Genomic DNA, 25554 nt, shown 5'->3' on the forward strand with positions numbered 1-25554 from the left:
CTACGTGTGCAGAAGAACATGCATTAGTCATTGGTTATGTATTTCATGATGCCTACTGTGGCTCACTCACGTATGCACGCATTCTATGCATTCTGCATTCGTCAGCCAGGTGGCTTCAATCCCAACACAACCCTCTCCACTCAGCTGGGGTGAACTGTCATTGTCCATTAAACCAAAGTGCTCTTCATCATCATTGATTAATATTCCCGTCCCAGAGGAGGCAGGATATTGTCCAAATATGTCAGACCCCCTCTCATCATCCACATCAGATGAATACACTAGAAATCACATGTCTCAGACACACTCGTCACATCCCTTTTGCTCTGGCCACCATCACGCATGCTGTCACCCATCCCACATGATGCCACTGGAGCATTTGTGCTATTTGGGAAGAAAAGAATTTTAGGACACTTGTTTCTAAGATTATCTTACACAAACACATCCACCACACACAACTGGGAGCCACATGATAACACTGCCTGGATTTAGCTCTAACTGTGGGCTCAGGACTTGGTTCAGAAGGTGGTGAATAGGTTCAGAGCAATCATCTGCTGATCCTGTTTGTGTTGGCTTTTCCTCAGGCCATTTTATTCTTCCTGTCAGATTTCTTCTCCTGCTAGGTAAAGTCTGATACTATTTATCCTGCACTTCAATGTCCTTCTATTTCTATCTTAGGGCTATTACTTGGCCACAACCAAATATAAGCCCAAACACTGATCTTTCTGGAGACACAAAATGGTTTGTAGTTAAGAGTTCGTGCACTCTAGATTCAGATCCTAATTCTGCCACTTACTAGCTCTGGGATCTTATAAAAATGATTGTACTGTCTCTGCCACCATTTACTTATATTTGAAAGGGGAGTGATTATAGTCCCTATGTCAAAAAGTTAATACATGGATTGTGTGAGATAATTATTGAAGGTTCTTTACACAGTGCCTGGCACACAATGGCACTCTAAATATTAGCTATTCTTGTTATGATCTTTCATCAAGAAAAATCAGTTTCTAGCATTTTTGCTTTGTAGCCAACTTTCCTGGCTCACATTTCTTGACTCTCTTGAATGGAGGCCATGTTCAATGAAAAATTCACACTGAGAGAAAATTTTGGTATTTCAATAATTAAACCATGTAAGATGGTCCCCCAACATTTTGTCCCCAATATTTCCCTATCTCATCACATACACACATGTAGTTCTAGTGTAGAGAACCACATTTGTTGCAAGGTTCCAAGGTGCATGTGAACAAAATGATTGATTTTAATGAGAACTGTGCTACCTTCTGCATTTCCCACAAAGACTCATCAGCAATACATATCCTCTATACGCAGACTCATCATACACTTATACATTATACAGTTCACCTCTGCTAAAATAGCTTAAAGAGCACACAGATACAGGAATAGCAGGTAATTGGCATGCAGAAGTATACAAGCAAAGAATGCATGTCATCCTCCTCAGTCACCCCTAAGTGGGAGCAGACGTGCACTCCATGTATTCTATCTCTGTCACTCCCACCTTGTATGGTGCTCATCTCTGCTCCTTATTAATTCATTTATGGATTTTCTTACTTTTCATTTATCTCTAAGTACTCATCATTCATTGCAATTCTACTGGGAAATTCATGCTGGATGGCATTCAGCTTCCTGCTAGCCAGAACAATCAGATTTAAGGAACAGTTGTGCCAGGTTCCATGTCAGCCAATATTCTTTCTATCTAGGTAATCAGCAGATACGGGATTGCCATTCTGATCACATCAATTTCAATTCAAGTTGCTGTGAACTGTCAGGCTAATAAAACAAAGACTCTTCCCAGGATGCAGAACACCTTTACATAATGCAGTCACACCACTGCACACAGAGATGATAATGAGAGCCAGCAGTTTCCCTACAGATAGTCAACTGCAAGAGAGACATAAAGGGGCAACTCAAGGATTAACCAAAAAATCGTTTGCTGTGTCCAGAGGTCACCCTGTTTCCTCCTCTCATTCCGTACCTGTTAGCGATGTTTGAATTCAGAAAACTATTCGAGGAAACAGTTGCAAATAACATGACATTGCAAAGTCATCCCTATCCAAACCTGTCGTCTTTTCCATCAACAAGGGACCAATTAAAATGGTCTCGATTTTGGCAGAAAACAAAATCTATCCAGAGAAGCTATTCCACATTGACTTGAAATGAAGGAAGAAGATAATCAGGAAGGGGGAAATGCAACCTGAAAGTCAGGAAATGTTTTTGGAAGACCAAGGGCAGAGCCAAGACCAGGGAGGCAAACTGGGTGATTAACGTGGAACAGCTGCTTTGACTTCATACCAGCCAGACACTAGGAGCAAGATACTTCCATTGCGTGCACTGGATCAAGGCAAAATAATGCGTGGCATTTCGACAAAATACATTTAAAGTTTAAATGTTTATAAGACATTTACAAATGAGGAAAGAAATGTGGCAATTTACACTTGTTTATAAGAAGACAACTAGTTGGTGTTAAAGAATGTCATATGGCCATGCTAATTGCAATATGGGAAGAAGTAGAGACCCAAAATAGTGGAAATGTGTTGGATTTTTAAACAATGTAGGTAGATTTTAAGACTACAAGAATCGAACATTGTATTGGGGCTTAAACTCATTGGAATGTAATATTAATTATGCTATCTATAATTTGTTGAGCATCGCTGTATTTCAGGCACTAATCAGTACTTTAAGAAGATTAACTTATTTAGTCCTCAAAGAAATCCTGTCAAGTACATACCATATTTATCTTCATATTTAAACAAGGAAACTGAGGTTCAGAAGTTATTGGATTTGTCTCAAGAGCACATACATGTGGTATAGCTAGGATTTAAACCCAGGCAGCCTGACTCTAGAATTTATACTCTAAGTCGCAATTTTATCCAACATGAATTTGAAACTAAATCGCCAGAATATGTAAATGTTTTCCAGAAAACATGTTCAGCTTGAGGCTGAGATATATGATACTATATTTATCTGGAACAGGGGCAGAAAAGGAAGTGGAAGAAACTTGTGAATGTATAAAAAAGTTTGCAGGGAATTTTTCTAAATATATACACACAAACTATGTCCTATGCTAGTCTACTGTAATTTCCATTACAAATACTTGGGCTCTAAATTGGGCATACAGTTTGTTAACATGCCTTTCCTTATATATACACAGAGAAGTTTAGATACTAGAAGCAAATCCCCAAGAACTCCTAAAGGAGAAGGAATATGGATAGCATTAAAAGGAATTACAATGATAAGTTTAAATTTCTTAAGTGAAATTGCTTTCTTTCTTTGACATACTGGATATAATTCCCTTGCTTCTCGTTACACAAACAACCTCTTGACTCTGAACTTATACTCAACTAAACGGTAGCATCATTATGCCTGTACATATTTGAATCAGTTTTAGAATTTTTTTCAGATAGAATATAGGTATATGATTACACTTCCAAAATTCTGAATACGTTTCTTTTCTTTCTTTTTTTTTTTGTTGTGAGGAAGATTAGCCCTGAGGTAACATCTGTTGCCAATCTTGCTCTTTTTGCTGAGGAAGATTGGCCCTGGGCTAACATCTGTGCCCATCTTCCTCTCTGAATATATTTTTTAATGGCTCATTATAACTCATTATAAATCCTTCATAGCACAAGATAAAACTGACAAATGGCTAATATCCATCCCCAAATAGCAGCTTTCTTTCTACCCAACTGTGCCTTAAATGGCAATTAAAGCGTTGGTGTTTGTCGTGAAAGCTAACTGATTCAACATACCTGATTTTATTTTGAATCTTGGTCACTTTGAGAAACAAAGTGCCATAAGTTCCCTTAAGGTAGAATGGTGAACTCTGCTTTTTGTCTCTCCTCCTCCTCCCCCTCATTTAGGAGAGAAAGATTTATTAACCTTATCTTACTCATTGGCCCTCTGAGAGGATGGCAAATAGCCAGTGGAGGTTATCTAGTTAGAAAGGTCTTCAAGTCCAACAAGAGTGTCTTCTGAGGCAATGCAAAGATGTCCCCTTCATTCTTTCTTTAGGGAGAGATAGGGGGGCACTGCCCACCACCCCTTTGCTCACACCCTGACACCCTGTTGGCCCTTCAAGACTATTTTCAAATTTCACACTAGGATCACTCTTGTTCAAACCCTATAATTGTTTGACTGCTTCCCAAGACACTCTCCAAGTCTTCTGAGACTTCACGGCCTGTGGACTTGGTCAAAAAAGCATCCCTCCCAGAGATGTTCTACGGATTGCAAATTAACAGATAAAAATGTTCTCCAAACCAGTCTCTCTCTCAAATGAAACGAGGCCACATAAGGAACTAGTAATTAAAATGATTGAGGAAACAGCCAATGTTGGGTCTACATCAGCCAGTCCAGGCACTGTAGTGAGTCAGAACAACATATGCCTTGTGACATACCTCATAGAGGTCGATCATGATGTTGCCCTCAGGGCCTCTGCTGCTCTGGACATTTTCCAAGGCCAGGGTGAAGTAGACACCACGGGTGTCTGAGATGTAGAGGTTGTACGTGTCGTTTTGGTTCCATTCTTGGACCGCTGCAAACACTTGATTCTCATCTGTGCTGATGACATGCATGTCCTGAAGAAAGACACAGGGAAGTGAAGCAGAAGAAGTGCTTCATAAGTTAACCTGGACTGTGTCCAAAGAGTGTGGAATCTAATGAGGAATAGGAATACCTGATTAGGCACTTAGGCACTATAATGGAAGATAGAGATTTTCCTATGGCATATTTATGAAATAATAATTAGTTAAGTGTTAATCAAATGTTTCCTTTGTCACTTGTGGGGTTAGGCAGTAAGGTCATGAGAAAATAGGACAGAGAGATGCTTGGTAGCTCAGTTATAATTTAATTGCCTCATTAGATAATTTGAAGAATACTTTCTCAAATATGTATGACTTTGGAGAATCAGTCATCCTGATACATTTGCCATGCACAAACAGGGTACATGCTCAGAAGGCTTATATGGGGCAAATATGAGGAAAAGATGGAGGGACAGAGAGAAAATAGACAAGTCCTGCATCTCTCAGTGTAGTCCATGGACTAGCATCACGGGCATCACCTGTAAGTTTATTAGAGGCACAGAACCTCAGGCCTCCCTAGTGTATTGAAATCTGCATTTTAATATCCATGAGTGATTGATATGCACTTTAGAGTTTGAGAAGCACCGTCCTAAGGCTAGGCTCAGAAACCCCAGAGGAAAAACCCCAGAGCACTAATCTCCACGTTAATGAGTGCTCAAGAACTTATCTGCTTATTTAACCTTTGCTCTGAGCAGTTCAGTTAGGAAACCTTAAGTAAAAGAGGGAAAAAATAGTCTGCATCATTGATGATGTTTTCAGATTCTGGTAGTCCTGGAAGATAGAAACAAAGCAAAGGTAATGTGGAGGTAGTGAGCAGATGTCCCGGGGGTGGGAATTCCAAATCCTTTCTTCTCCCATTCAGAATTCAAGAGAAGTGGATGTTCAGGGAGAGACTGGCACAGGCCAAAGCTTGTCTCAGACCAAGGCTTGCTGTCTTCTGTAGGGGATGCCTGCTCAAATGCTCTTGGCAGCTTTTCACCCTTTGCCCAAGGCAGTAGATATTGGTGTGACTTTCAAAAAGCAAAAAGCAAAACAAAACAAAACAAAACAGAATTACACATAAGCACAAAGGTAGGAGAACAACATGAAAAGATTCTTGGCCTTTGTTTAGTTTAGTACCCAAATCTTCCCAGATGGACCATCCTCCATCCTTGAAAAGCTTCAGGAGATCTGTCTTCCTTAACAACAATTCCAGCACTAGAAAATTCTACCTAACTTCTAACCTAAATTTCTCATTGTAATATAAGCCCATGTTCTCTCAACCAATCAATCAGAAATTCAGCTCTAACTCTGCTTTAGATACATGGGAATGAGTCTCTCCCTCCTCTTTAGCCTTGATCATAGTGAACTCATATGATCCCAAAAGGAAGAAGTTCTTATGCAAAGGGTTTCATATTCCTCACCCCTACCCAGGCCTTACATGCCATACTCTAGAGTTTGGTAATGTTTTTGTAGAGAGAATACAGATAGGGGAAGCCAAAAATGAGTCCTGCCCGTGAATTCAATGTGGTCAAAAATGTAAACTAAGGTTTAATATAAAAATTGGCCATATCTTGTGTCTGCCCAATGCCTATTTATATTTCTTCTGGTAATTGTAGCTTGACATTCTTTGAAAAACATGCTCACCCCTCTCAGAGAAATTTCCTCCCAATACTCAGTCTTTGCTACTTTCTTCCACCCTCAGCACCAGAAGTGAGCTTGTAGGCCTGGCATTCAGAAAATTCAATTTCTCTGATGATAGTTATTGGATCAGTGATGGCTATGTGACCCAAGCAAAGTCAGTAAGACATGATTCTAGAAAGACTGTGGAACTATTAGAGAGAGAGAGAGAGAAAATATCTTTTACTATTGGTTTGTAAGCAGACAGAATTAAAAAAAGTGTAGATCATATCTTGGAGGCAGAGGATGAAGCCAATCCAGAAAAAGTATGCTCAAAAGGTAGAGAGCGATAGGCCAAATTCTGTGACATTCTTTGAGTCTTTGAATGTGGATATCTAAGAAGCCTTCCCACCTGTAACTTTTCGGTTAGAGAGGACAGCAGAGCAAAATGGTTAAAAGAATGGACTTTGAAGTAAAACTACTTGAGTTCAAATCCTGGCTCTATAACTTAGCTGTATGAACTGAACTCTGTGTCTCAGAATTTCTACCTGCAAAATAGAGATAATAGTATGCCCTCCATGGAGTTGTGAGGATTAAATCAGTTAGTAAGTGTTAAGCATGTGTAACAGTGCCTGGCACTTAGCTTCTGCTCCACACATGCTAGCTATTTTCAGTTAAGCAAGCCCTTAAATCCCCTTTTGTTGATGAAGCAAGGCTGATTTGGCCTTTCAGTTCGTTGCAAATGTTAGGGTGTTAGGGTGCTTACTGATCTACTCAACAAAAAGTGGTTCATCCAAATGTTTTGTTTCTTTCTAATGGAGGGAATTAGCTGTGGAAATTAGCCCAAGGGCCATTCATCCATTGAGAGCCAAACCTTCTATGGCCCTCCATTTCCTATAGGACAAAGATCAAAATCCTTACCCTGGCATCCAGAATTTTCTTTTTTTTTTTTTTTTCCCCAATGAAATCATTATAGGATTTTATTTTACTGTCAAAATGTATACAAACAAAGGAGGAAAAAATATAGTTTTAAAGGGATCCTGCAATAGGGATATCCCTTTTGGAAGAAATATGACAATTCCAAAGCAACATTTTGTCCCTGACACACTATATTTCATCAAACAACTATTCCCAATTCATGTTTCCTTCCTTGTCAGCAGGATGTAGCATCATCCTTGAATTCAAGTTAAAATATTTCAGCACTAACCTGGTCTCTGCATAACTAATTCCCACCTCTGTGCCTTTGGAGTGAATTTGTGCGCTGGTAAACCTCTGAGGTCTGGGTCACAGTAGACATCTCATTAAATAATCCTGGGGGCTAGAGTAAACCATCTATACTATCCCAGCTTGCTCAAACCTTCATTTGGTAGATATGGAACTGAAAACACAGATGAATCAAGTGTTTAAGTCACTTAGAGAACTAGTCACGTTAACAAAACCAGATTAAAATGGTCATCTCCAGGTAAAGGTCATGATCAGATCTCTTTCTCGCCATATAATCTAATTACATTGAACAGACTTTTTAAAAATCATGTTGGTCTTAAATATTTTAATTGAAAGGTTTGACATATTTAAATACCATCTTTCTTTTTTCTTCTCGCCTACTTCTTCCTCTATCATGAAAATATGCTCTTTCTCCCCAAATGGCACTTTATGTTGAATGCTTTTACTGAGACACAAAATTTTAGACCAAGAAGTGATCTTTGAGCTCTTGTACTAGAGTGTTTCCCAAAGTCTGCTCCATAGGACACCAGCATTATTGGATTTTAATAGAATTTTTTTAAATGGATCCTTTTGTAAATGTTTGGATCAATGCTGAATTATATAGCTTTCTTGCTTGCAGGACATCCTAGAGCGTTCAACATTCCAGTGAGCTACTGTTACTCTCTAGGCAAGGAACACAGAATGACGTTTACTTCTTTTTTTAAACTTATTTGATCATAGAACCAAATTTTCATGAAGCATCTCCGAAGACATTTTATTCTAACACACTTAAGAAAATATTGTTGTGAATCTAAGCTCCTTATTTTAAAAAATGTAAAAAAAAAGAAAGAGAGAGAGAGAGAGAGAGAGAAATCGATAAACCAGCTTAAGGTTTCAAAGCAGGTTAGTGACAGATCTAGGTCTGGATTTTGGGTCTCCTGCCGCAAAATCAAACAGCCTTTGCCCCGTGCACCCCCCAGTTCACATCTATCTTCTACCCCACAGACAACTAGATCCATACTACTAATAATATTACCTTGCTTTTATAGAGTATCTGTCCTCCAAAATGCTCAAAGCACTTTCATATGTATTGCCTCATTTATCTCACTTGAGTAGCTCAGAATGAGCTCCAAGTAAGTTAAGGGAAGGAAACTGTCACTATGTGTCCCTGTCTGGAGGGCCTCATGCTCTTAATGGCAACAGCAATATTAAAATCTCCCCATCCTCCTCTCTGATCATTTTTACAATTATATTAAATCTTTTTTTTTTTTTTTTTTGACACAGCTCACGGTAACCACAGTCTTTTAAGAACTGATACAATGGCAGTGGATGATTAAAGAAAATTTGAGCACTGGTTTGTCTTGATTCCTTTGGCAGGCATGAAGCTTTGTTCATTTCCAGCCACGGCCGGCCTGGCTTTGATAGAAGGCCATGAAATATATTCACCCTTGCCACAGATCACTCCACCTAAACTAGGGCTTCTCTTTGAAGGTGTAATGGGATTATAATGAGGCAACTCATTGCCTTAAATAATAAAACCCACTTGGACCAAATAGTACATTTATTTGCTGTACTGGTTCCTCTGTTTCTGGGGACAAGCTAAATTAATCACTGCATCCTACCCTCAGACCTCAGATGAGGCTGAGTAATGGAACCTGCATATCTGAGAGAGCAGGGGGAGGGGACAGACAGCCGATTCAGGTTCAAAGTAAAACTTTTCCTTCCAGATTGGCTAGATGCCACGGGGGGGGGGGGGGGGGGGCCGTCAACAGTGATCTGTGTGATGGCTATGAGCAAGCAATGCAAAGTGTGTGTTTCCTAATGCCAGCAACGGACTCAAAGATAGATGTCTCTTTGATTTTAAACTACTGTTTCTGGGGTTGCTTAGGTCAATGGAACTTCTTTTCCTGATGCCCCTCAGTATATCAAAATTTGGGGTGGGGGTACTGCTCTTTTTTAATAGTAGAATCTACTAATTTATTTCAAGGGAAGAAAAGTATGATATAAAGAACGCCAGTTTGGGAGTCAGCAGGCTTGAGTTCTAGCCTCAATTCTGCTGCAAATAGGATTTGGTTTTGCTGAAACTTATTCCACTCAAAAAGGATATTCCCAAGAGTAAGCATAAGATGAGTGACTCGAAGCTGCTGTTTCCTGATTTGGTCTCAATTCCCACATGCCTCTTGAACAAGAGCATCTCATCAAATTGAGTATAATTCTTGTTTTTAAAGGTGTAAATCTTGCAAGCCAACTACTTCATTTGTTGGTCAACCAGAGAAACAGCAATGCATTTCACCACTGGAGGGGGGTGGTGCAGCTCTGTTGGACTTACTGAGGTAACATGATCATCTCCCTCAGCGACCTTCCTAAAAGATTCTCAAGGGTAATTTTAACAACACTAAGTTTTGCTTTTACAAACTGATTTTACCCAATTCTCTTCTAAGGCATGACTCCGATGTTGTAACTACTTGCCTTTTTGAAAAATACTTTAAGCCAAATCAAGAGCAAGGAGCAGTTAAATATATACAGGCACAGATGTATAGTTCTGGGCAATTACCTGTCATTAATCTCTTAGCAGCTGAAAATAATAATAATTACTAACATGGATATAGTTTAGTTCTTCAGAGTTAATAGTGCTCTCTAATGTGTGTTATTATTTCTAATGGGCTGAGATTTACATCCCACCTCTCACGATGCTAGGGTTAGGGGCAGAGTGATGGTCAAGACAGAGAATTCTGCTGGAGAAGCCAGAGCAAATAGCTACCATTTTCTCTCCTGGGAGAAGAGACCTGCTATGCCCTTGTGCTATATCTATCACAGGACTTCCTGGGCAAGTGTTGGTCCAAGAGAGCATATGAGAAAGTCATGGATAAAAACACAAGAGAAAGAGTCATGATAACTCAATCAAAAAAAGTTTTCATGTTCTCTGTCCAACCCAAAGGTTTCAAATCTGAGCCACAAATACATTTAAACTTACACAGTCCCCTCCGTACAGCCACACACATCTTCCTTGCTCTAAGATCAAGGCACAATACATTAACAATTTCTGGCCACTGAAAATACATAAGGATGGCAGCAAGACCGCAAATCCATAGCTTTCAGCTCCCAAGTCAGTTTGACCTCCACTAGGTGGCGCTCCATATTAACACAGTTCTTCAGTGTTTATGGAACGATAGCCCAGAAGGGCAACAGTTGAGAGTCTTTAACTTTTCTCTGCCGCTATTTTCAAAGGAGTATATCTTTGGGGAAATCTAAAAAATTAGGTGTGCCTCAAAACTCTAAAGACAACCAGTCTCCTAAGTTCCATTGAGAGAGAAAGCAAAGGTTGGATGCCATATAAGGCTGCATCACCTCTCAATAAATAACTGATAACTACAAAATGGGATAAAAATATATCACACTGTTGCACTGATATACCATGTATCCAAAGCATATTTTCTGTCTTGCTAGAAAATATGATTGTCCCAATACCTACTGCTTGAAAATCTTTACTATTGAAAAGCAAAAGCAAAGCAATTACCAATGTATTCAGATGCTCCTATAGCAAGAATTCCAGGCAGTGTTGGGAGGAGAGAGAACAAACTTGAGAAAGGGAGGTGGGGGATGAAAAGAAATAAATGGCTGGGCCAGCCCGGTGGCATAGTAGTTAAGTTCGCACGCTCCGCTTTGGTGGCCCGGAGTTTGTGGGTTCAGATCCTGGGCACAGACCTATACACTGCTCATCAAGCCATGCTGTGGCAGCGTCCCACAAACAAAATAGAGGAAGACTGGCACAGATGTTAGCTCAGGGCCAATCTTCCTCACCAAAAAAATAAATAAATAAGAAATAAATGATTACAAGAGACTGAAAGGGTCCAAGGGTCCTTGGGAAAGGCAGTGGAGGCAGGAATACGTGAATCAGAGGAAATACTGAAATGAAGAAATCAGGTCATACCTTGGGCAAAGCATATTTGGGCAGCTTCATTTGGGCAAATGCATTCCTTCGGTAGGACACGTAGTAATGTGGCCGTCCTCCTGATGTCAGCTGAATCATAAACACAAAGGTTGTAAAATGAGCTACTATAATGGTTACAGGTCATAGAAGAACAGCCACCAAATGGAAGGGGGTAGCTGCCAACACAACAGTGTGAACGGCTATTGTGGACAAGAGTAAAGAATTGGCATTCAGTTCAAAAACAACTCATACGGCACATGTGAGTTGGTCAGAGGCCCAAACTGAACCCACTGCACAAAAACATAATTCTTCAATTTGCGCTGTGGCCCAGAAGCCAGGAAACAGTTTCAGTTTTTTTTTTTTCAAATGACACAAGGCTTAGGCTATATTAGCTCAATGTCCATCAGCAGCCCAGCTATTTAGCCCCAAGACTACAGCCATGCAAACAGGTCCCCCTGCCATATCAGAAGGGAATGGCCCAGGTCAAACAGTGGCAGAACTGGAGACACATCTCTGGGCACTGGATGCCAGTTTGATGCTGTCACATTGACAACTGTGAGCATGTCCCACAGACAGCAGTGCTGCTGACATGTTAGACGGAAAGCCAAACTGGGACCGTGGGCCAAAATCATTCTAGATCTCTAACTCCGAGAAGAGAATTGTGGGCTACCTCCTCCAAGTTTGTCCAGGACATACAGTCCCATGAACCCCGTGGGTGTGTGGGAGGGCGAGAATGGGTGTGGTCCCCACTTCAGCACGAGCATCGTTTGGTGCAGTGTCAAGGGCTCTACTGCCAATCTCTCTCTCGTGTGTAGCTACTCTTTTTTCCCCAGCTTTATTGAGATATTGTTGACATATAACATATGTACATTTAAGGTGTACAATGTGATGATTTGATACACATATATATTGCCAAATGATTACCACAATAAGGTTAGTTAACACCTCCATCCCTTCATTTTATTATGATTTTTTGTGTGTGGTAATAACATTTAAGATCTACTCTCTTAACAACTTTCAAGTATATAATACAGTATTATTAATCATAGCCACCATGCTGTACATTAGATTTCCAGAACTTATTCATCTTATACATAGAAGTTTGTACCCCTTGACCAACATCTCCCCATTTCCCCTACCTCCCAGCCCTTGGCAACCACCATTCTACTCTCCACTTCTATGAGTTCGTGTAGCCACTCTTAACCCACATAAATATGTGGAGTTTGAACGTTAGCTGGAGTTTGCGTACTAACAATGTCAACAAATGCTCTGGGAGAATATGCATCAGACACATAAAAATGTGGTTGGAAATTACCATTTACCACTATGTGGGCAGATCACCTCTTAGTACTCATGATGGGTTACGGGATCACGTTCACAGTGGCCTGGGTGGAAGGTATATGAAACTCTGAACGCAGAATTGATTCTCAATGTAAGTCATATATGTGGATTATAAACTGTTATTCAAAAACAGAAAAGGTTTGTGGGAGCAACATTGACAGAGAAATGAATTATAGATAGAACCAATATATGTAACCATTTTAATGTCACTTGATAACTTGACGCTGAAGTTATCAGAGTACTCATTACTCACTTCTCTGAAGAAAAAGGAAATGTATGTGTGTGTGTGCGTGTGTGTGTGTAATCATTTGTGAAACATTTTAAAAGTACATAAGCTGATATTGGGCATTTTGAACATTTGCTTCCTCAAAACATGGAATTAAATATTTTAAATTATTTCTTTCTAAATAAATATAATAGTGTCTAGAATGTGTCTCAATGATAGTGAAATGATATATATGTGTTTATATATATATAAGCTATTTAGCAATTGTACGTTTGTCATTTTTAACATGGAAAGCAATAAGTGAATTTTTAAATGCCTTGTCCAAACAACCCTAAAATTTTCCTTAAATGCTCAAAAGAAGCGAAGCATACTTGCTCCCTGTGTCTTCTAACCACTCATGAAACTTCAGCTTCTCAAAGTGTTTCCCACTCACTCTGGAGGTGAAAAACTTGTCTGAATACATCTCATCTAAACTCTCTTTATCCCAATCACAGTCAGTGCACGACAATAATGGCTGATTACTCTCTCCCTTGCTTCTGCCTCCCACCACCTCTAGCCTCCCCACAGTTTCCTGTTCCCACCTGCTTCTCTATTTTTAAGGTGGATTGCGGAGGAGGCTGATTGGCTGGCCAGTCTCCTGATAGGAAGAGATTGACACATCTGCTCAGTGCTGTTGATGACTATCAGGAGCTTCTCTGAATGCAGATGAGGGGGCTGAATGGAAGTGTGACTCATTCTGGAGACAACTTTAGTACTCTAAGCAGTGCCTCCTGACCCCTGTTGATAAGGTCTTCCAGGCATTGCCCGGAGGAACTAATTAATATTCTGTTAGGATAGAAGCTCAGCATTCAGTAATGTTCCTTTTGTTGAAAAGATAATGCTTTTCTTTCTTTCTTCCTTTTTTACTCTTAAGGGAGTGTAAGCAGACAAAAGGGGCTGCAGTAGGGACAGAAACAGGGAAGAGAAGTGTTTTTGAGAAAATCAATAGAAGTGGATCTTTCATACCTGAACAAACACGTAATCATCCTGGACAATCAGAGAGTCTGGATCAATGTAGCCCGGGAAAGGTTTATGTCTGTTGGCCTCTGTGCAGTTCTGCATTCGGCAAGTTAGATATTGGGAATCTGAAAAAAAAAGTGGGAGTGGGGGTTAATATACACACAGAGTATTAGAGTCAGAGTGGACATTTTCTACATCCCTTGCTATCTCCAAGTCTATAAACAAACCTCACATTCTTTGTTAACCACATTACTATTATCATTATTATCGTTAAAATTATCATCATTATTATTTCACTCACTTGCTATCAACACCACCACCACCATCTCCCAGTGCCTTCTCCAACTCTTGCCATCCTAGAACACTAAATTCTTATTAATTAATTTTTCCCCTCCCAAACCCAAATGAAAATATTTTCAAAAACTGGCAATAATACTTGTGCTTTCATAGTTATTTTTTCTCATTAATAGGCTTCACCTCCACACTTTGACCTTTGACTGACAAATAGGGAAACACACACATGCATGCAATCATCTCATGCTAGAAGCGCTGTTGTTATAAATAATAAGGTTCTAGGTCAAAATAAAGGTTTTTCTTCTACTACTAATTAGAAGGAAAACACAACAGAGAGGAGATTCCTAGTCAAAAACTTGCTCTCATTTTATAGATGAGTAAACTAAGACCCTGAATCTCACCAGAGACTGTACAGCAGACAAAAAACCTATCAGTAATAATAACTCTTACACAGATTTGATCCCTAGTGCTGGAAGCCAGTGTTGTATCAGGGAGGCAGTCCTGTTGTTCAACCATGACTATCTCGCCCTCTCTACTAATCAGATGTCACTTCCTTACTTAAAACTCCTTTTGCCTTCTTGCATTTAGAGTAAATTCAAACCCTCCACTGCCCACCACTCCAACCTCCCCTCATGCTAATCTCTTTCTCTCTCCCTGGGATTCTTCTAATCTGCCCTACTTTATGGTTGGAAATTTGGCCAAACTTTCTACCACTTAAGAGACTTCATTTGTATTCCCTCTGCCTAAAATGCTCCTCCTCAGTTTGTTCCCAAGGAAGGTTCTAGATTTCAGCTCATTATTACTTCTGAGGGTCTTCAATGATTTACTTTTGACCACACACAATCCTGTTAATTCCCTTCCTGGAATTTATCACAATCTAAAATTACCTTGTTCCTTATTTATTTCTGCCCCCCACCCCCATCCCCATTAGAATATAATCTTCCTGAAGTCAGAGACCTCTTTTGTTGTTGTTCCCTGCTGTACCCCCAGGATCTAATACCATTCCTAACACATAGTAGCCAATAAATATTCACTGGAACATGCCTCTTTATTGGAATGTATCTTTTTGAATGAAAAAGGAAGTCATTTGACTTTTTTTCGATGCTTAATGAATGATGAGTTTGATTTTAGGACATTAGAGATGTATGCAGAAATCCACTCTTCCAAAGGAAAAAAATCAGGAGACAATTATTTACATGATATGAGGATGGGCAATAGTGTGTTGAGTTGGATGTAAGGATTCACTAATGACTTTCCTTAAGGAAATTTCCAGGACTATCTTTCCTTTAAGGAACTTGGGTATCCCTGGATTCTATCAGGAGCACTACTAGGAGGCAGCGTGCACATTCGCTCCATTTGACCAATGACTGATACAGTTATTGATAAGCTCTCAGGAGACTGATGGAGGAGAGCTTTATCCACAATCTTCCTCCATCTGGCTGTGAACCATGGGGACAAACGGGGATAGCTCTCAAGTACTTTAACCCATCTAGTCCTGGTGAAACAACCTCCGAAGATAAACTAAAGAAGAATCTTCTACTCACCCTTCCCTATCTCCTTTTTCAGATATTCTTATAGTTCCATTTTAGGGTATAACTCAAGACCTTTCTCCTCGAAAACAATTTCTGGGACTCATCCATTCCCAGATTGGTCCGCCCCATAGCACACAAAATTTTTACCTCACAATTTCACACTCCATCAGAGCCTTTTACAACATTTAGTCGACTTCTGTTTTTCAAAAGGTAGCTTGGGGTCATAGTAACAATGGAGATTGGTGACTATGAGACCTGTGTTTGAGTTCTGTTGTGGTCACTACTAGTGATCACACAGTTCAAAGGAAATCACTTCATCTCCCTGAGTCTTGCCACCCTCATCTATTAACTGGAGATGCTAATATCAACTATCTTGTAGTTTGGGTCTAAGAATTAACTGAAATAAAATGTATATATATATATATATGTGCTAATGTTTTGAAACTCTAACTTGTACAAATGTCAGTTGTTATTATCACTAACGATAACATTCTTGTTTTCTCTTTTGCTACCTTTCACAATGATTAGATCAGTTTGGGGCACATAGTAGGTCCTTAAAAAGACTGGTTAAACTGAATTTGAGTATTCCAGTTATATTTCTGTATCAGGTACTGTTGGTGACCTATCCAATGCTCATTCCTTCCTGTGTCTTTGCTGGAAAAGCCAATAATAGATCTGTTGGCTCATTCTTCCTCCATGTGACTCAGAAGTTCGCATATGCAAGGATTAATCCTCTTGGGTCTATGGGTCTATGGGTCTATGCCCACTCAAGGTCTTCCTACTCCCCTTGTCATTGGATGGTTAAGGAAAGGGCATTTAAACCCAGTTCTAGTAAATGAGAAGTGAGGTAAGTCTTTTAAGGGGCTGCAGGGAGGTACCAGGAGATATAGCAGAAGACCCTCTTCTGTCTCTATACAACACTGAGTCTCAGTGCAATGCTTGGGACTGCTCTAGCCTTCTTGTCATGAGGAGAAGCCAGTCTTAAAGTTAACCTTACATAATGAGTATGACAAAGAGATGGAAAGGACCTGTTCTCTGATGATATCATTGAGTTACTGATTGTACTGAGCCTAGAGCTGCCGTTTCTCTGTGCTTCTTGTTATGCGAGATAATGAATAAAAACAATGATTAACCAAATTGATTCAAAGGTCCCTGATTAGGAAGTCTTGTGCTTCAAATTACAAATACAACTTCCAATTAGAATTTCTAGGACTGCTACCTAATGAGGACTTCTTGATAAATACACAGTGCTTGTTTTATTTGTAATGGAGTCTAAGAACTTCTTTCTTAAGACCTCAATCTCCTCTTCAAAGGTTCCTGAACAAGCATAAGATGAAAAATATAAAAATATAATTTTCATATTTATAACTCAACTATACAGAAATTATGAATCTGAGGGATTTGGGGATACAATAAAAGAACAGGGAAACTAACATTTCTGGAGCATCCATGTGCCAGGTATTCTAAAGCATGTTCACATTTATTTAGTACATTTAATCTTCACAATACTACAAAGTACAATATGTCAACTGATTTTTCAGATAAAGCGAATGAAGCTCAAAGAGATAGTGTTTTATAGAAATGGTGTTATGGGTTTCAAACTTGGTTGGTTGGTTTATTTCCACAACTGTATGTTGAATGAAAACCCCAGTAAATTTGGGGCCAATTTTTGTTAAGCGTATTTTGGCTTTCGTCTAAGTATCAATGGATATACCTAGATACAAAAGAAGACCCGTAAACTGATATTTTTTGTGGGGGTAATTTGGCAATATGGATCAAGAGCCTTAAAAATGATATATCTTTTGACCTGAGGTTCGTTTCTGAGATTTCTACTTGAGGAAATAATTAATGATCTATGCAAAGATTCAGCTACTTCGATATTCATCAGTGTTGTTTACAATCAAAAAAAGAGAAAACAAAATGGACAATAGAGGAATAACTACATAAACTGCGGACATGCATCGTTTGCTATTAAAATCCTGCTTCTAAAGAGTGTATGAGGATTTACAGAAGTGCTTAATACATTTTATATTATAAAATTAGGTTACCAATTAATAGTATTGTATCAATGTTAATTTCTTAGTTTTGAAAAATAGACCATGGTTATATAAGATGTTAGTATTACAGGTAGCTGGGTAAAGCTGTACTTTCTTGGTAACTTTTCTGTTTATCTAAAATTATTCCAAAATAAAAGTTTTTCAAAAGTAGGTTACCAAAATATGTTGCATATGGACCCGATTTTGTGCAAATTGTATATATAGATATCTATATATGTATGTTTGCATGAGAAAACTGAATAAAAGATATATATGAGATATCAACAGTAGTACAGAGGCAGTGATGTGAGAGAGGTGGACAACATGTGTGCAAATCTCTGGTCAGCGCCTCTCAGCTGGGGGAGAGAGGGAGTCAGAGTCATGTTGGGCTTGTGAGATCCATCTCATAAAAATCAGAGAATTGTCTCTCATTCCTCTGCTCTTTCCATCTTCCTCCCCTCTCCATGCCACATACTGAGGTGGAGCTGTGCAATGAGCCTATCCTTGGGCTGAGAATTACAAAATATACAACTGGGTGACACAAGAAAAGGCCCTGGAAGAGGTCTTGAAACCATTTCTTGCTCAGAGTGGCTCAAAGTGAAATTTGCAAGCTGAAGGGGAAATGATCAATTTGGAGCTGCCTGCCCGCAGTAAAGTGCTCCTGGTTTGTTCGCTTTCTCCTCCTAATGGAAACAGAAAGAAATTGGCTGCACATCATAATGAGGGACCAATCACTCTTATTTCCCTCGGGGCTTGCTGTAATAGCATTAAGTATGATGAACTCTTTCCATATTCAATTCTGGTGAGCGTATGATGCGATTCCATAGGAAGTATCTTGTAATTTGGCATTAATTAACGTCAATTAATGTATGCAACTGCTAGACTTTAGAATTAATTTCATTACTTTTCCCACACAGATGTTTTCCTTGCCATAGGTAATTAGGACACTGTGCTGCTCTTTTCAAGCATTCTCACTCTCTGCAACAGCTGCTGCTTAGAATAATGCAATCCCCATCCCCCCAAAATCTGTGCTGGTCTAGAGAAAGGAAGCTGCCTTTAAAAGGCGAGGCTTTGAGCAGAGGAACAGGGGTTTAAATGCAGACTCAAGGCCTGCTCACTTGGTAAACCTAACCAATCATTTGACCTCTTTAAACTCTGATCTGTGAAATGGGAACAGACGAGATCCGTCTTCCCAGTGGTTATGACAATTGAAGACCTCCGTCATGAGATGTGTTCAGTCTCCTGCCTGGCTAGACTGCACTCAGATAATGGGGGCTGTCGTCGTCCTTACTGAGGGTCTCCCTCTTTCATCACCAGTATGGCTCGCTCTGTCTCAAGGGAACCAACCATGAAGCGCTACAGACATTTCTACCTGAGATAATATCTTTCTTTATATTCAATGTTTGATTTGGGTTAGTTTTTTTTTTTTTTTTAAGTAATTTTTTTAAACATCATGAAAAATATTCCCCTTGTATAATTAATAGATAACAAACATTCTGTGCAGGCAGTGTGAGGTAGTGGTTGGGGAAGAACCAGAAAATAACTAAGGCCATGAAGATGACGTGGAAGTCCCCTTGGCACCCAGCACACAGGGCCAGCCAGCCGGCAGCCATATCGTTTTGCAGGCGCTCCCTCCTGTTGGAATTATTTCCGGGTCCTAGCTCTATCGCCAACATGCTGTGTGACTCTGAGAAGGTCATTTACTAAACTCTGCATCAAACTCTCTCTATATATAATGAGAGTAATTAGAAATTTAGAACTAAAACAGATGTTAAAAATCAGATTATTGAGGCCACCCTAGTGGTTAAGTTCAGCGTGCTCCACTTAGGCGGCCAGGGTTTGTAGGTTTGGATCCCAGGGGCGGACCTACACCACCCCTCAGCCATGCTGTGGCGCCTACCCACATACAAAATAGAAGAAGATGGGCACAGATGGTAGCTCAGGGCTAATCTTCTTCGAGCAAAAAAAGAGAAAGATTAGCAACAGATGTTAGCTCAGGGCGAATCTTTCTCAGCCAAAAAAAAAAAAAATCAGATTATTACTTCAAGATTTGACAGGTCTTTACCATACTTTACCTATTGAAACCTGTTTCCTTCCCATTCCTGCCCAAAACTATGTAGTGTTATTGGCTACTTTGTGTCTTCAGGGCTTCTGCTATTTCTAAACACTGCGATCACTCCTGTCTGACACCCTATGCTCATTCAGAGAGTTCTCTGGTTTGAACTGGCTTTTCGTTTCCTGTTACCCTATACAAATACTTCCTGGGCCTTCTTCTATGGAGTTTTTCCTGAGGCTCAGGCAGACCTCTCCCTTCCCAGAATGTCTCCACTGATAGCAGCAGCAGCAGCAGCAACCTCCAAAATAACCAGAGCAACCTCTCCTCTGGGTCAGGAACTGTGCTAAACGGATCACATGCTTTTTCTCTTTTAAACTTTGTAAAAAATCCAGAAAGAGGTACATTTTATGAGTGAAGAGTTCCAGCCTTAGGAATGAGATTACTACAAGCTCATAGGTTAGCAAATGACAGAGCAAAAAATATATCACAGATCTCCAGGACTCTATCCATTGATTCTATCATTCAACAAACGTTTATTTAGCACCAAATCCTTTAATATACCTTAATATTGTAAAAGTTTAATTTTAAACAAAACTATAATCTAGGCAGGCAAGTTTGAGCACTTTAAACTCCTCTCTTCCCCCATTAATTTTCAACTTTAAAGCAAAACAGTTTTTAAAGCCCATACAGTTGCATAGAAATCTTCCTTTTTTTCTTTCTATTGCTCTATTTTTTGTTTTATAACCTTCCTATTAAATGTTCCCACTCATACAGACATACATACACACATGCACATGTGTATGCACGCATGTGTTAACATGCTCATGCTCATATAAACTCCATTCGTGTCAGGGTTCTAGAGCCTTCTGAGGCATGTACCTGTTATAAATCGAGCTCTTCAGCCCTGGCCGCTGAAAGACTATGTAGAGGACAAGAAATTTCTGTGAAAATTATAAACTTAGATCAAATGTTCTCTTTTGGCATGATGAGCTTATGGCATTGTTTTCTTCTATGAATCTCTTGATTTTGGTCCAGTGTAACTTTCTAAATGTTGTCTTTTATTGTTAACCTTTGGACATTCAGAAGGCCATGATTACTACAGGGAAAGGTCTGGGATCATACATTTTTTGCCAACCACAGTGCTAAGAACTGGGGACATGAGAGAGAACACAAAGACATAATAATTTAATAGAAATACAGAAAAGTCACTTGCCAATTACGATGCAGTGTGGTGAGTATATCTAGGAGAGGTTCAGGTGCTGTGGGCCCACAGGGGAGGGACATCCAACCTTCCTACCTCTCCACAGATGGTCTGCTCTGTGCCAGGACTTCTTCTGTGACTCTGCATTTATTTTACTTTGCATCACACAGAATGGCCTATAGTACTTTTGAGAATAGAGACCATTTTACTAACAATTACCTGTGTGGGGGTGAGGGTGGGGACACTCATGGAAGGTTTCATGGAAAAGCTGAGAAAAGCCTGGGTGGCTGCTTGGAACGATGACAGGGATGAGTCATCATTCCAGAAGGAAGGAGCATTGGGCAAGAGCACAGAGGCATGAGAGAGAACGTGAGATATGTTTGGGGAATACTAGCTGTCCGTTTTGTGAGAAAGCCACACTCGAAATCCAGTTTAAGTTGAGAAAAGACACAAAGTTATCTATAAGGTCCCACACCCAGCCACGGAAAACTGAGAAGTACATTTTTTCAAGTAACTTTACAAATTGAGTTTACAAAAAAAGTGGGTGGGGTGGGAGAGACACAGAGGAAGAGGGAGAGAGAGAGAGACATAAAGAGAGAGAGGACAAACAGTAGGAAAGAAAGAAGTAAGGAAAGCAGGAATAGAAGTTGAAAGGAGAGAGGGAGAGAAGGAAGGGAAGAAGAAATGAAAGCAGTTTCGTGCATGGGGGAGAAAATACATAGAATTTGTTTTCCAGGTCTTTTTGGGGAGAGCAGTGTGCAATATTTAGCTAAATGTATTCACGTGTTATGTGATTAATTCCAGGACAAAGAGTCCGTTCAAGAGACAGTCTCTGAGACATGTGGGTATATTCAATCTACTATTTCTTCACTTAATAACTTTCTATTTTTGTTGCCCTCAATACAGAATATCATACTTGGATCATGGTACATGGTCCACAAAGATCAATAAGGTACGATCCCTGCCTTCCATAGCAGAATAAACAAAGGCAGATGACACATTTGCCTGTCCTATCTACGTTCCAGCCACCCGGCCTTCCTGCTATATCTCAACCATGCCAAGTATGCCCATACTCCATATCCTTCACATGTGCTGTTCCATCTGTCTGGAATGCTCTCCCACCAGGCAGACATATAGCTCTCTCTCTTACTTGCATAAGGACTTGGCTCAAATATCAAATGCCTCCTTATCAGAGATTCCTTCCTTGACAGCTCCCTACTCTGCTTTGTTTTTCCTAGAACTTATCACCACCTCACTGTATACATTTGTTTATAATCTGTCTCCTCTAACTAAAAGGTAAACTCTGTGAGAGCAGGGCCTTTGCAATGCTCCCTACTATCCCTCATTCATGCCTAGAAGAGCACCTGGCATAGCATACATGTCCAACAACATCTGTCAGATGAATGAATAATAGGTCTCGAGTGAACCAGACCTGGCTGCAAATTCTAGCACCGAGGCAATGGCAAAAAACATTTAATCATTGTAAGCTTCGTTTTCCTCACAGTTAAAATGAGGCAAATAACAATAGGACCTATGTCTAAGAGTTGTAAGTAATGCAGCTGAAAAGTATCTAGTGCAGCAGCACCAGGCAAATAATAGGAATATGATGCATGATAGTAGCATCATTGTTGCTTGAGAACATACAGTGACAGGAAGGAGATGTATGAGTAAGTGCGAAGATCTTTAGATGCCCCTCTCCCTTTTTTTTTAGCAGGAGTCAGAAGCATTAGGAATTTTCCCAACACTTGGAAACTGCCACAGATACATGTTATGTGGACTGGTGCTGCTGTGTCCTGGGGGATCCTGAGAACCCAACAGAAAGCCAGACCTTTGTCCTAGAGTTAAGGTCTGGGGATGAAAAGTTTCTCTTGTGCACCTCTGTCCTCTCATCCTCAGGATGGGAGGTAAGGGCACAGACCTCCTCACAGATGGGTGGGCGCACAGGATGCAGGAGAAGTAGCACACAATGGGTACAAAGAACCCAATTTGAAAGCTGCCCAGCTGAGCCTGTGATTGCACTGTCGCTGTCAGGCTTTTCATTGCTGTGTGGGGAGGCCTGTGTTATCTTATTTCATGCTTTCCTGGTGGGTTTTCACGGCTGTCTTTAGGCTGCTAAATCAGAGAGGCCAAGTTGAAATCACTAGTAGTTGAAATCAAGAGACTTCTGCAATATGAAAAACGAGGTCAGAATGATAGATGCGCTAGAAAGAAAAGCAAAGTTCTAGATGCCGCTGTGTTATGGAGTCCTCGATACCTGATTTGGGGATAGAAAAGAGGTAAGAATGCATTTGTTTAGCATGTTGGGAAGTGGTGGAGAGCTATCACAATCTGAAGCGGGCCAGAAATGGAAACTTCTAATCTCTTCCCAGGCCGCACCCTAAAAGCTATTGATAAACAAACTGATTGAAAAAGAAGGTAAATGAAGGCTATGAAATGTGGGTCTAATAATGCCAATTGGTGTGCTAGTGTTGGGACTTTGGCTGGAGTAGGGATGGCAAGTTTAACATTTTCTATATTTGTATATAACGCCAAAGTATTATTCTGTTCTAGAATACTAAAGAGATTTAATACCTTTTGAAGGTTCATTGAAAAGGAAATACAAGTAGCCAAGAAAAATAAATAAAAATTCTTAACCTCACTCCTAATTAAACAAACACAAATTAAAGCAATAAGGATATGTCAGGGTTTTTTTTTCTCCCTAAAGCCTCAGTACATAGTTGTATATATTCTAGTTGTAAGTCTTTCTAGTTCTTCTATGTAAGCCACTGCCACAGTATGGCTACTGACAGACGAGTGGTATGGTCCCGTGCCCGGGAACTGAACCCAGGCCGCCGAAGCGGAGTGCGCTGAACTTGAACCATTAGGCCATCGGGGCTGGCTCAGGATATGCCATGTTTTTTGCTCATCAGAGGGGTTATGTCTAGAAAATCTTTCATAATGTCCTGGATTATTGAGGGCTTGCAAACACAGCATTCTCATATTGAGAGAGTATGCATAGATGCAACTATTTCAGAGGGCAACGTGACTACCTCTACGAGAATTTAAAATATATATTCTCTCAGGCCCAGGGATTTCTCTTCGGTGATTTCTCTTTCAGCTTGCTGCCTGCGCAAGTCTGAATGCTTACTAACCAAATAGAAATATATGTGTATGAGTATGTATTAGTACTGTTTGAAATAGCCAAACCTAAATATCCATTAATGAGAGAGTGATTAAGTAAATTATGTTGACTGCATAATGAGGTTCTGTGGTCCATAGAATTTATACCTGCTAATATGGAAAAACTTTTAACTTGCTGTTGTATTCACCAACACTGAATTTGGCATAACAGTTTTACAACATCAACATTTGCGAGTGTGTATGCATGTGTACACATAAACATATTTATCTGTATAAGCTCAATTTCTGGAACAACATAGAAGAAATATTTTTAAAAATACTGCCTTTTGGGGATGAGAATGATCAGGAAGTGAATTTTACTTTTCACTTGATACACTCAAGTACTGCTTATTCTTTTTATTGTTGTCATTGCTATTCTTGTTGGTATAAAAGTAATCTACGCATATAGTAAAAACTCAAAACACCCCCTACTAATATATTGAGGACTGATGGGAACTGAGGTCTCTATCACCTCCCCACAGTATTTCAGCAGTGCTCACCCTATTCAGATATTGGTATGCATGCCATTCAATAGGGAAATTAGATTGGAGGGCTGGAAAATGGGATGTAGAAATGAGGTGTCCACTTCTCACCAAAGACCAGGATTAGTGGGATGAAGGTTATAAGAAGTTGTGAGTTTCCTTTGATTTTATTTCAGCTTGTAAAATGCCTGTTTGGGGTTCATTTCAGGAAGTGTTTTTGGGCAGTCATTTTCACAGTTGGTTAAAGGACTAAGGTTGTTTTTCCCCAGTGCAAGAGATTAGTCCTTGGGGCAAGTCATTACAAGGTTACTTACTCATGCAAATAGACATCGAAACCAGTAATTGTCCCCTGTCCCCTGTCCATGCTAGCACGGATCACCACCAGTACAGAAACATTCAGGTCACTGTCCAGGCTTTTCATCTCAGAAGTAACAGGAAGAAGCAGTCAAGGTCAAACTTAGTACTGCAGGTTCTCTTATAAGATGATGTTTACAGATGAGCCTAAATACAAAACTGTACATCCAGGTGTAATTGTCCTGTGAAGGATTCTGACAAAAGTTATGTTCTTTTACTGTAAAATCACATACACATGTGGCACACAATTTCAGGGAGTTAGTGAGTTTCTTGTGCTCATCCCTATGGGATTCCTCAGACCCTATGGTTACAGGCCCTTCTTTAAGAAGACATATCTATACAGTGACGCACACATATGTTTATTAGATCAACAAACATTAAGTGCATCAGGCTCTGAGCTATGTTTTGTAGAACCGCAGAAGCAAGAATAAATAAGATATGGCTTTTCACAAAGCTTCCCATCCAACAGTTTGTTCAACATTTTCTCTTTAACTGCATACATTCTATAGACACACACACAAATGTATCTATATTAGGTAAATCAATTGAATG

At 39.8% G+C, this 25554-nt stretch overlaps 1 protein-coding gene across 3 annotated transcripts in view; it reads right to left on the bottom strand.

Annotated features, from left to right (window-relative positions):
- SORCS1 (sortilin related VPS10 domain containing receptor 1) overlaps positions 1 to 25554 on the bottom strand; it is a 477606-nt gene that overhangs the window by 107455 nt on the left and 344597 nt on the right. For all 3 annotated transcript variants that reach the window (XM_058543953.1, XM_058543955.1, XM_058543954.1), the window contains exons 7-9: positions 13895 to 14013; positions 11323 to 11412; positions 4407 to 4586 (exon numbers count right to left, since the gene is read on the bottom strand). In XM_058543953.1, coding sequence (XP_058399936.1) covers positions 4407 to 4586; positions 11323 to 11412; positions 13895 to 14013 — 389 coding nt within the window. The remainder of the gene's footprint in view (positions 1 to 4406; positions 4587 to 11322; positions 11413 to 13894; positions 14014 to 25554) is intronic.

The sequence above is a fragment of the Diceros bicornis genome, chromosome 6 (genome assembly GCF_020826845.1).
Source record: "Diceros bicornis minor isolate mBicDic1 chromosome 6, mDicBic1.mat.cur, whole genome shotgun sequence".
In the NCBI taxonomy this organism is placed as follows: Eukaryota; Metazoa; Chordata; class Mammalia; order Perissodactyla; family Rhinocerotidae; genus Diceros; species Diceros bicornis.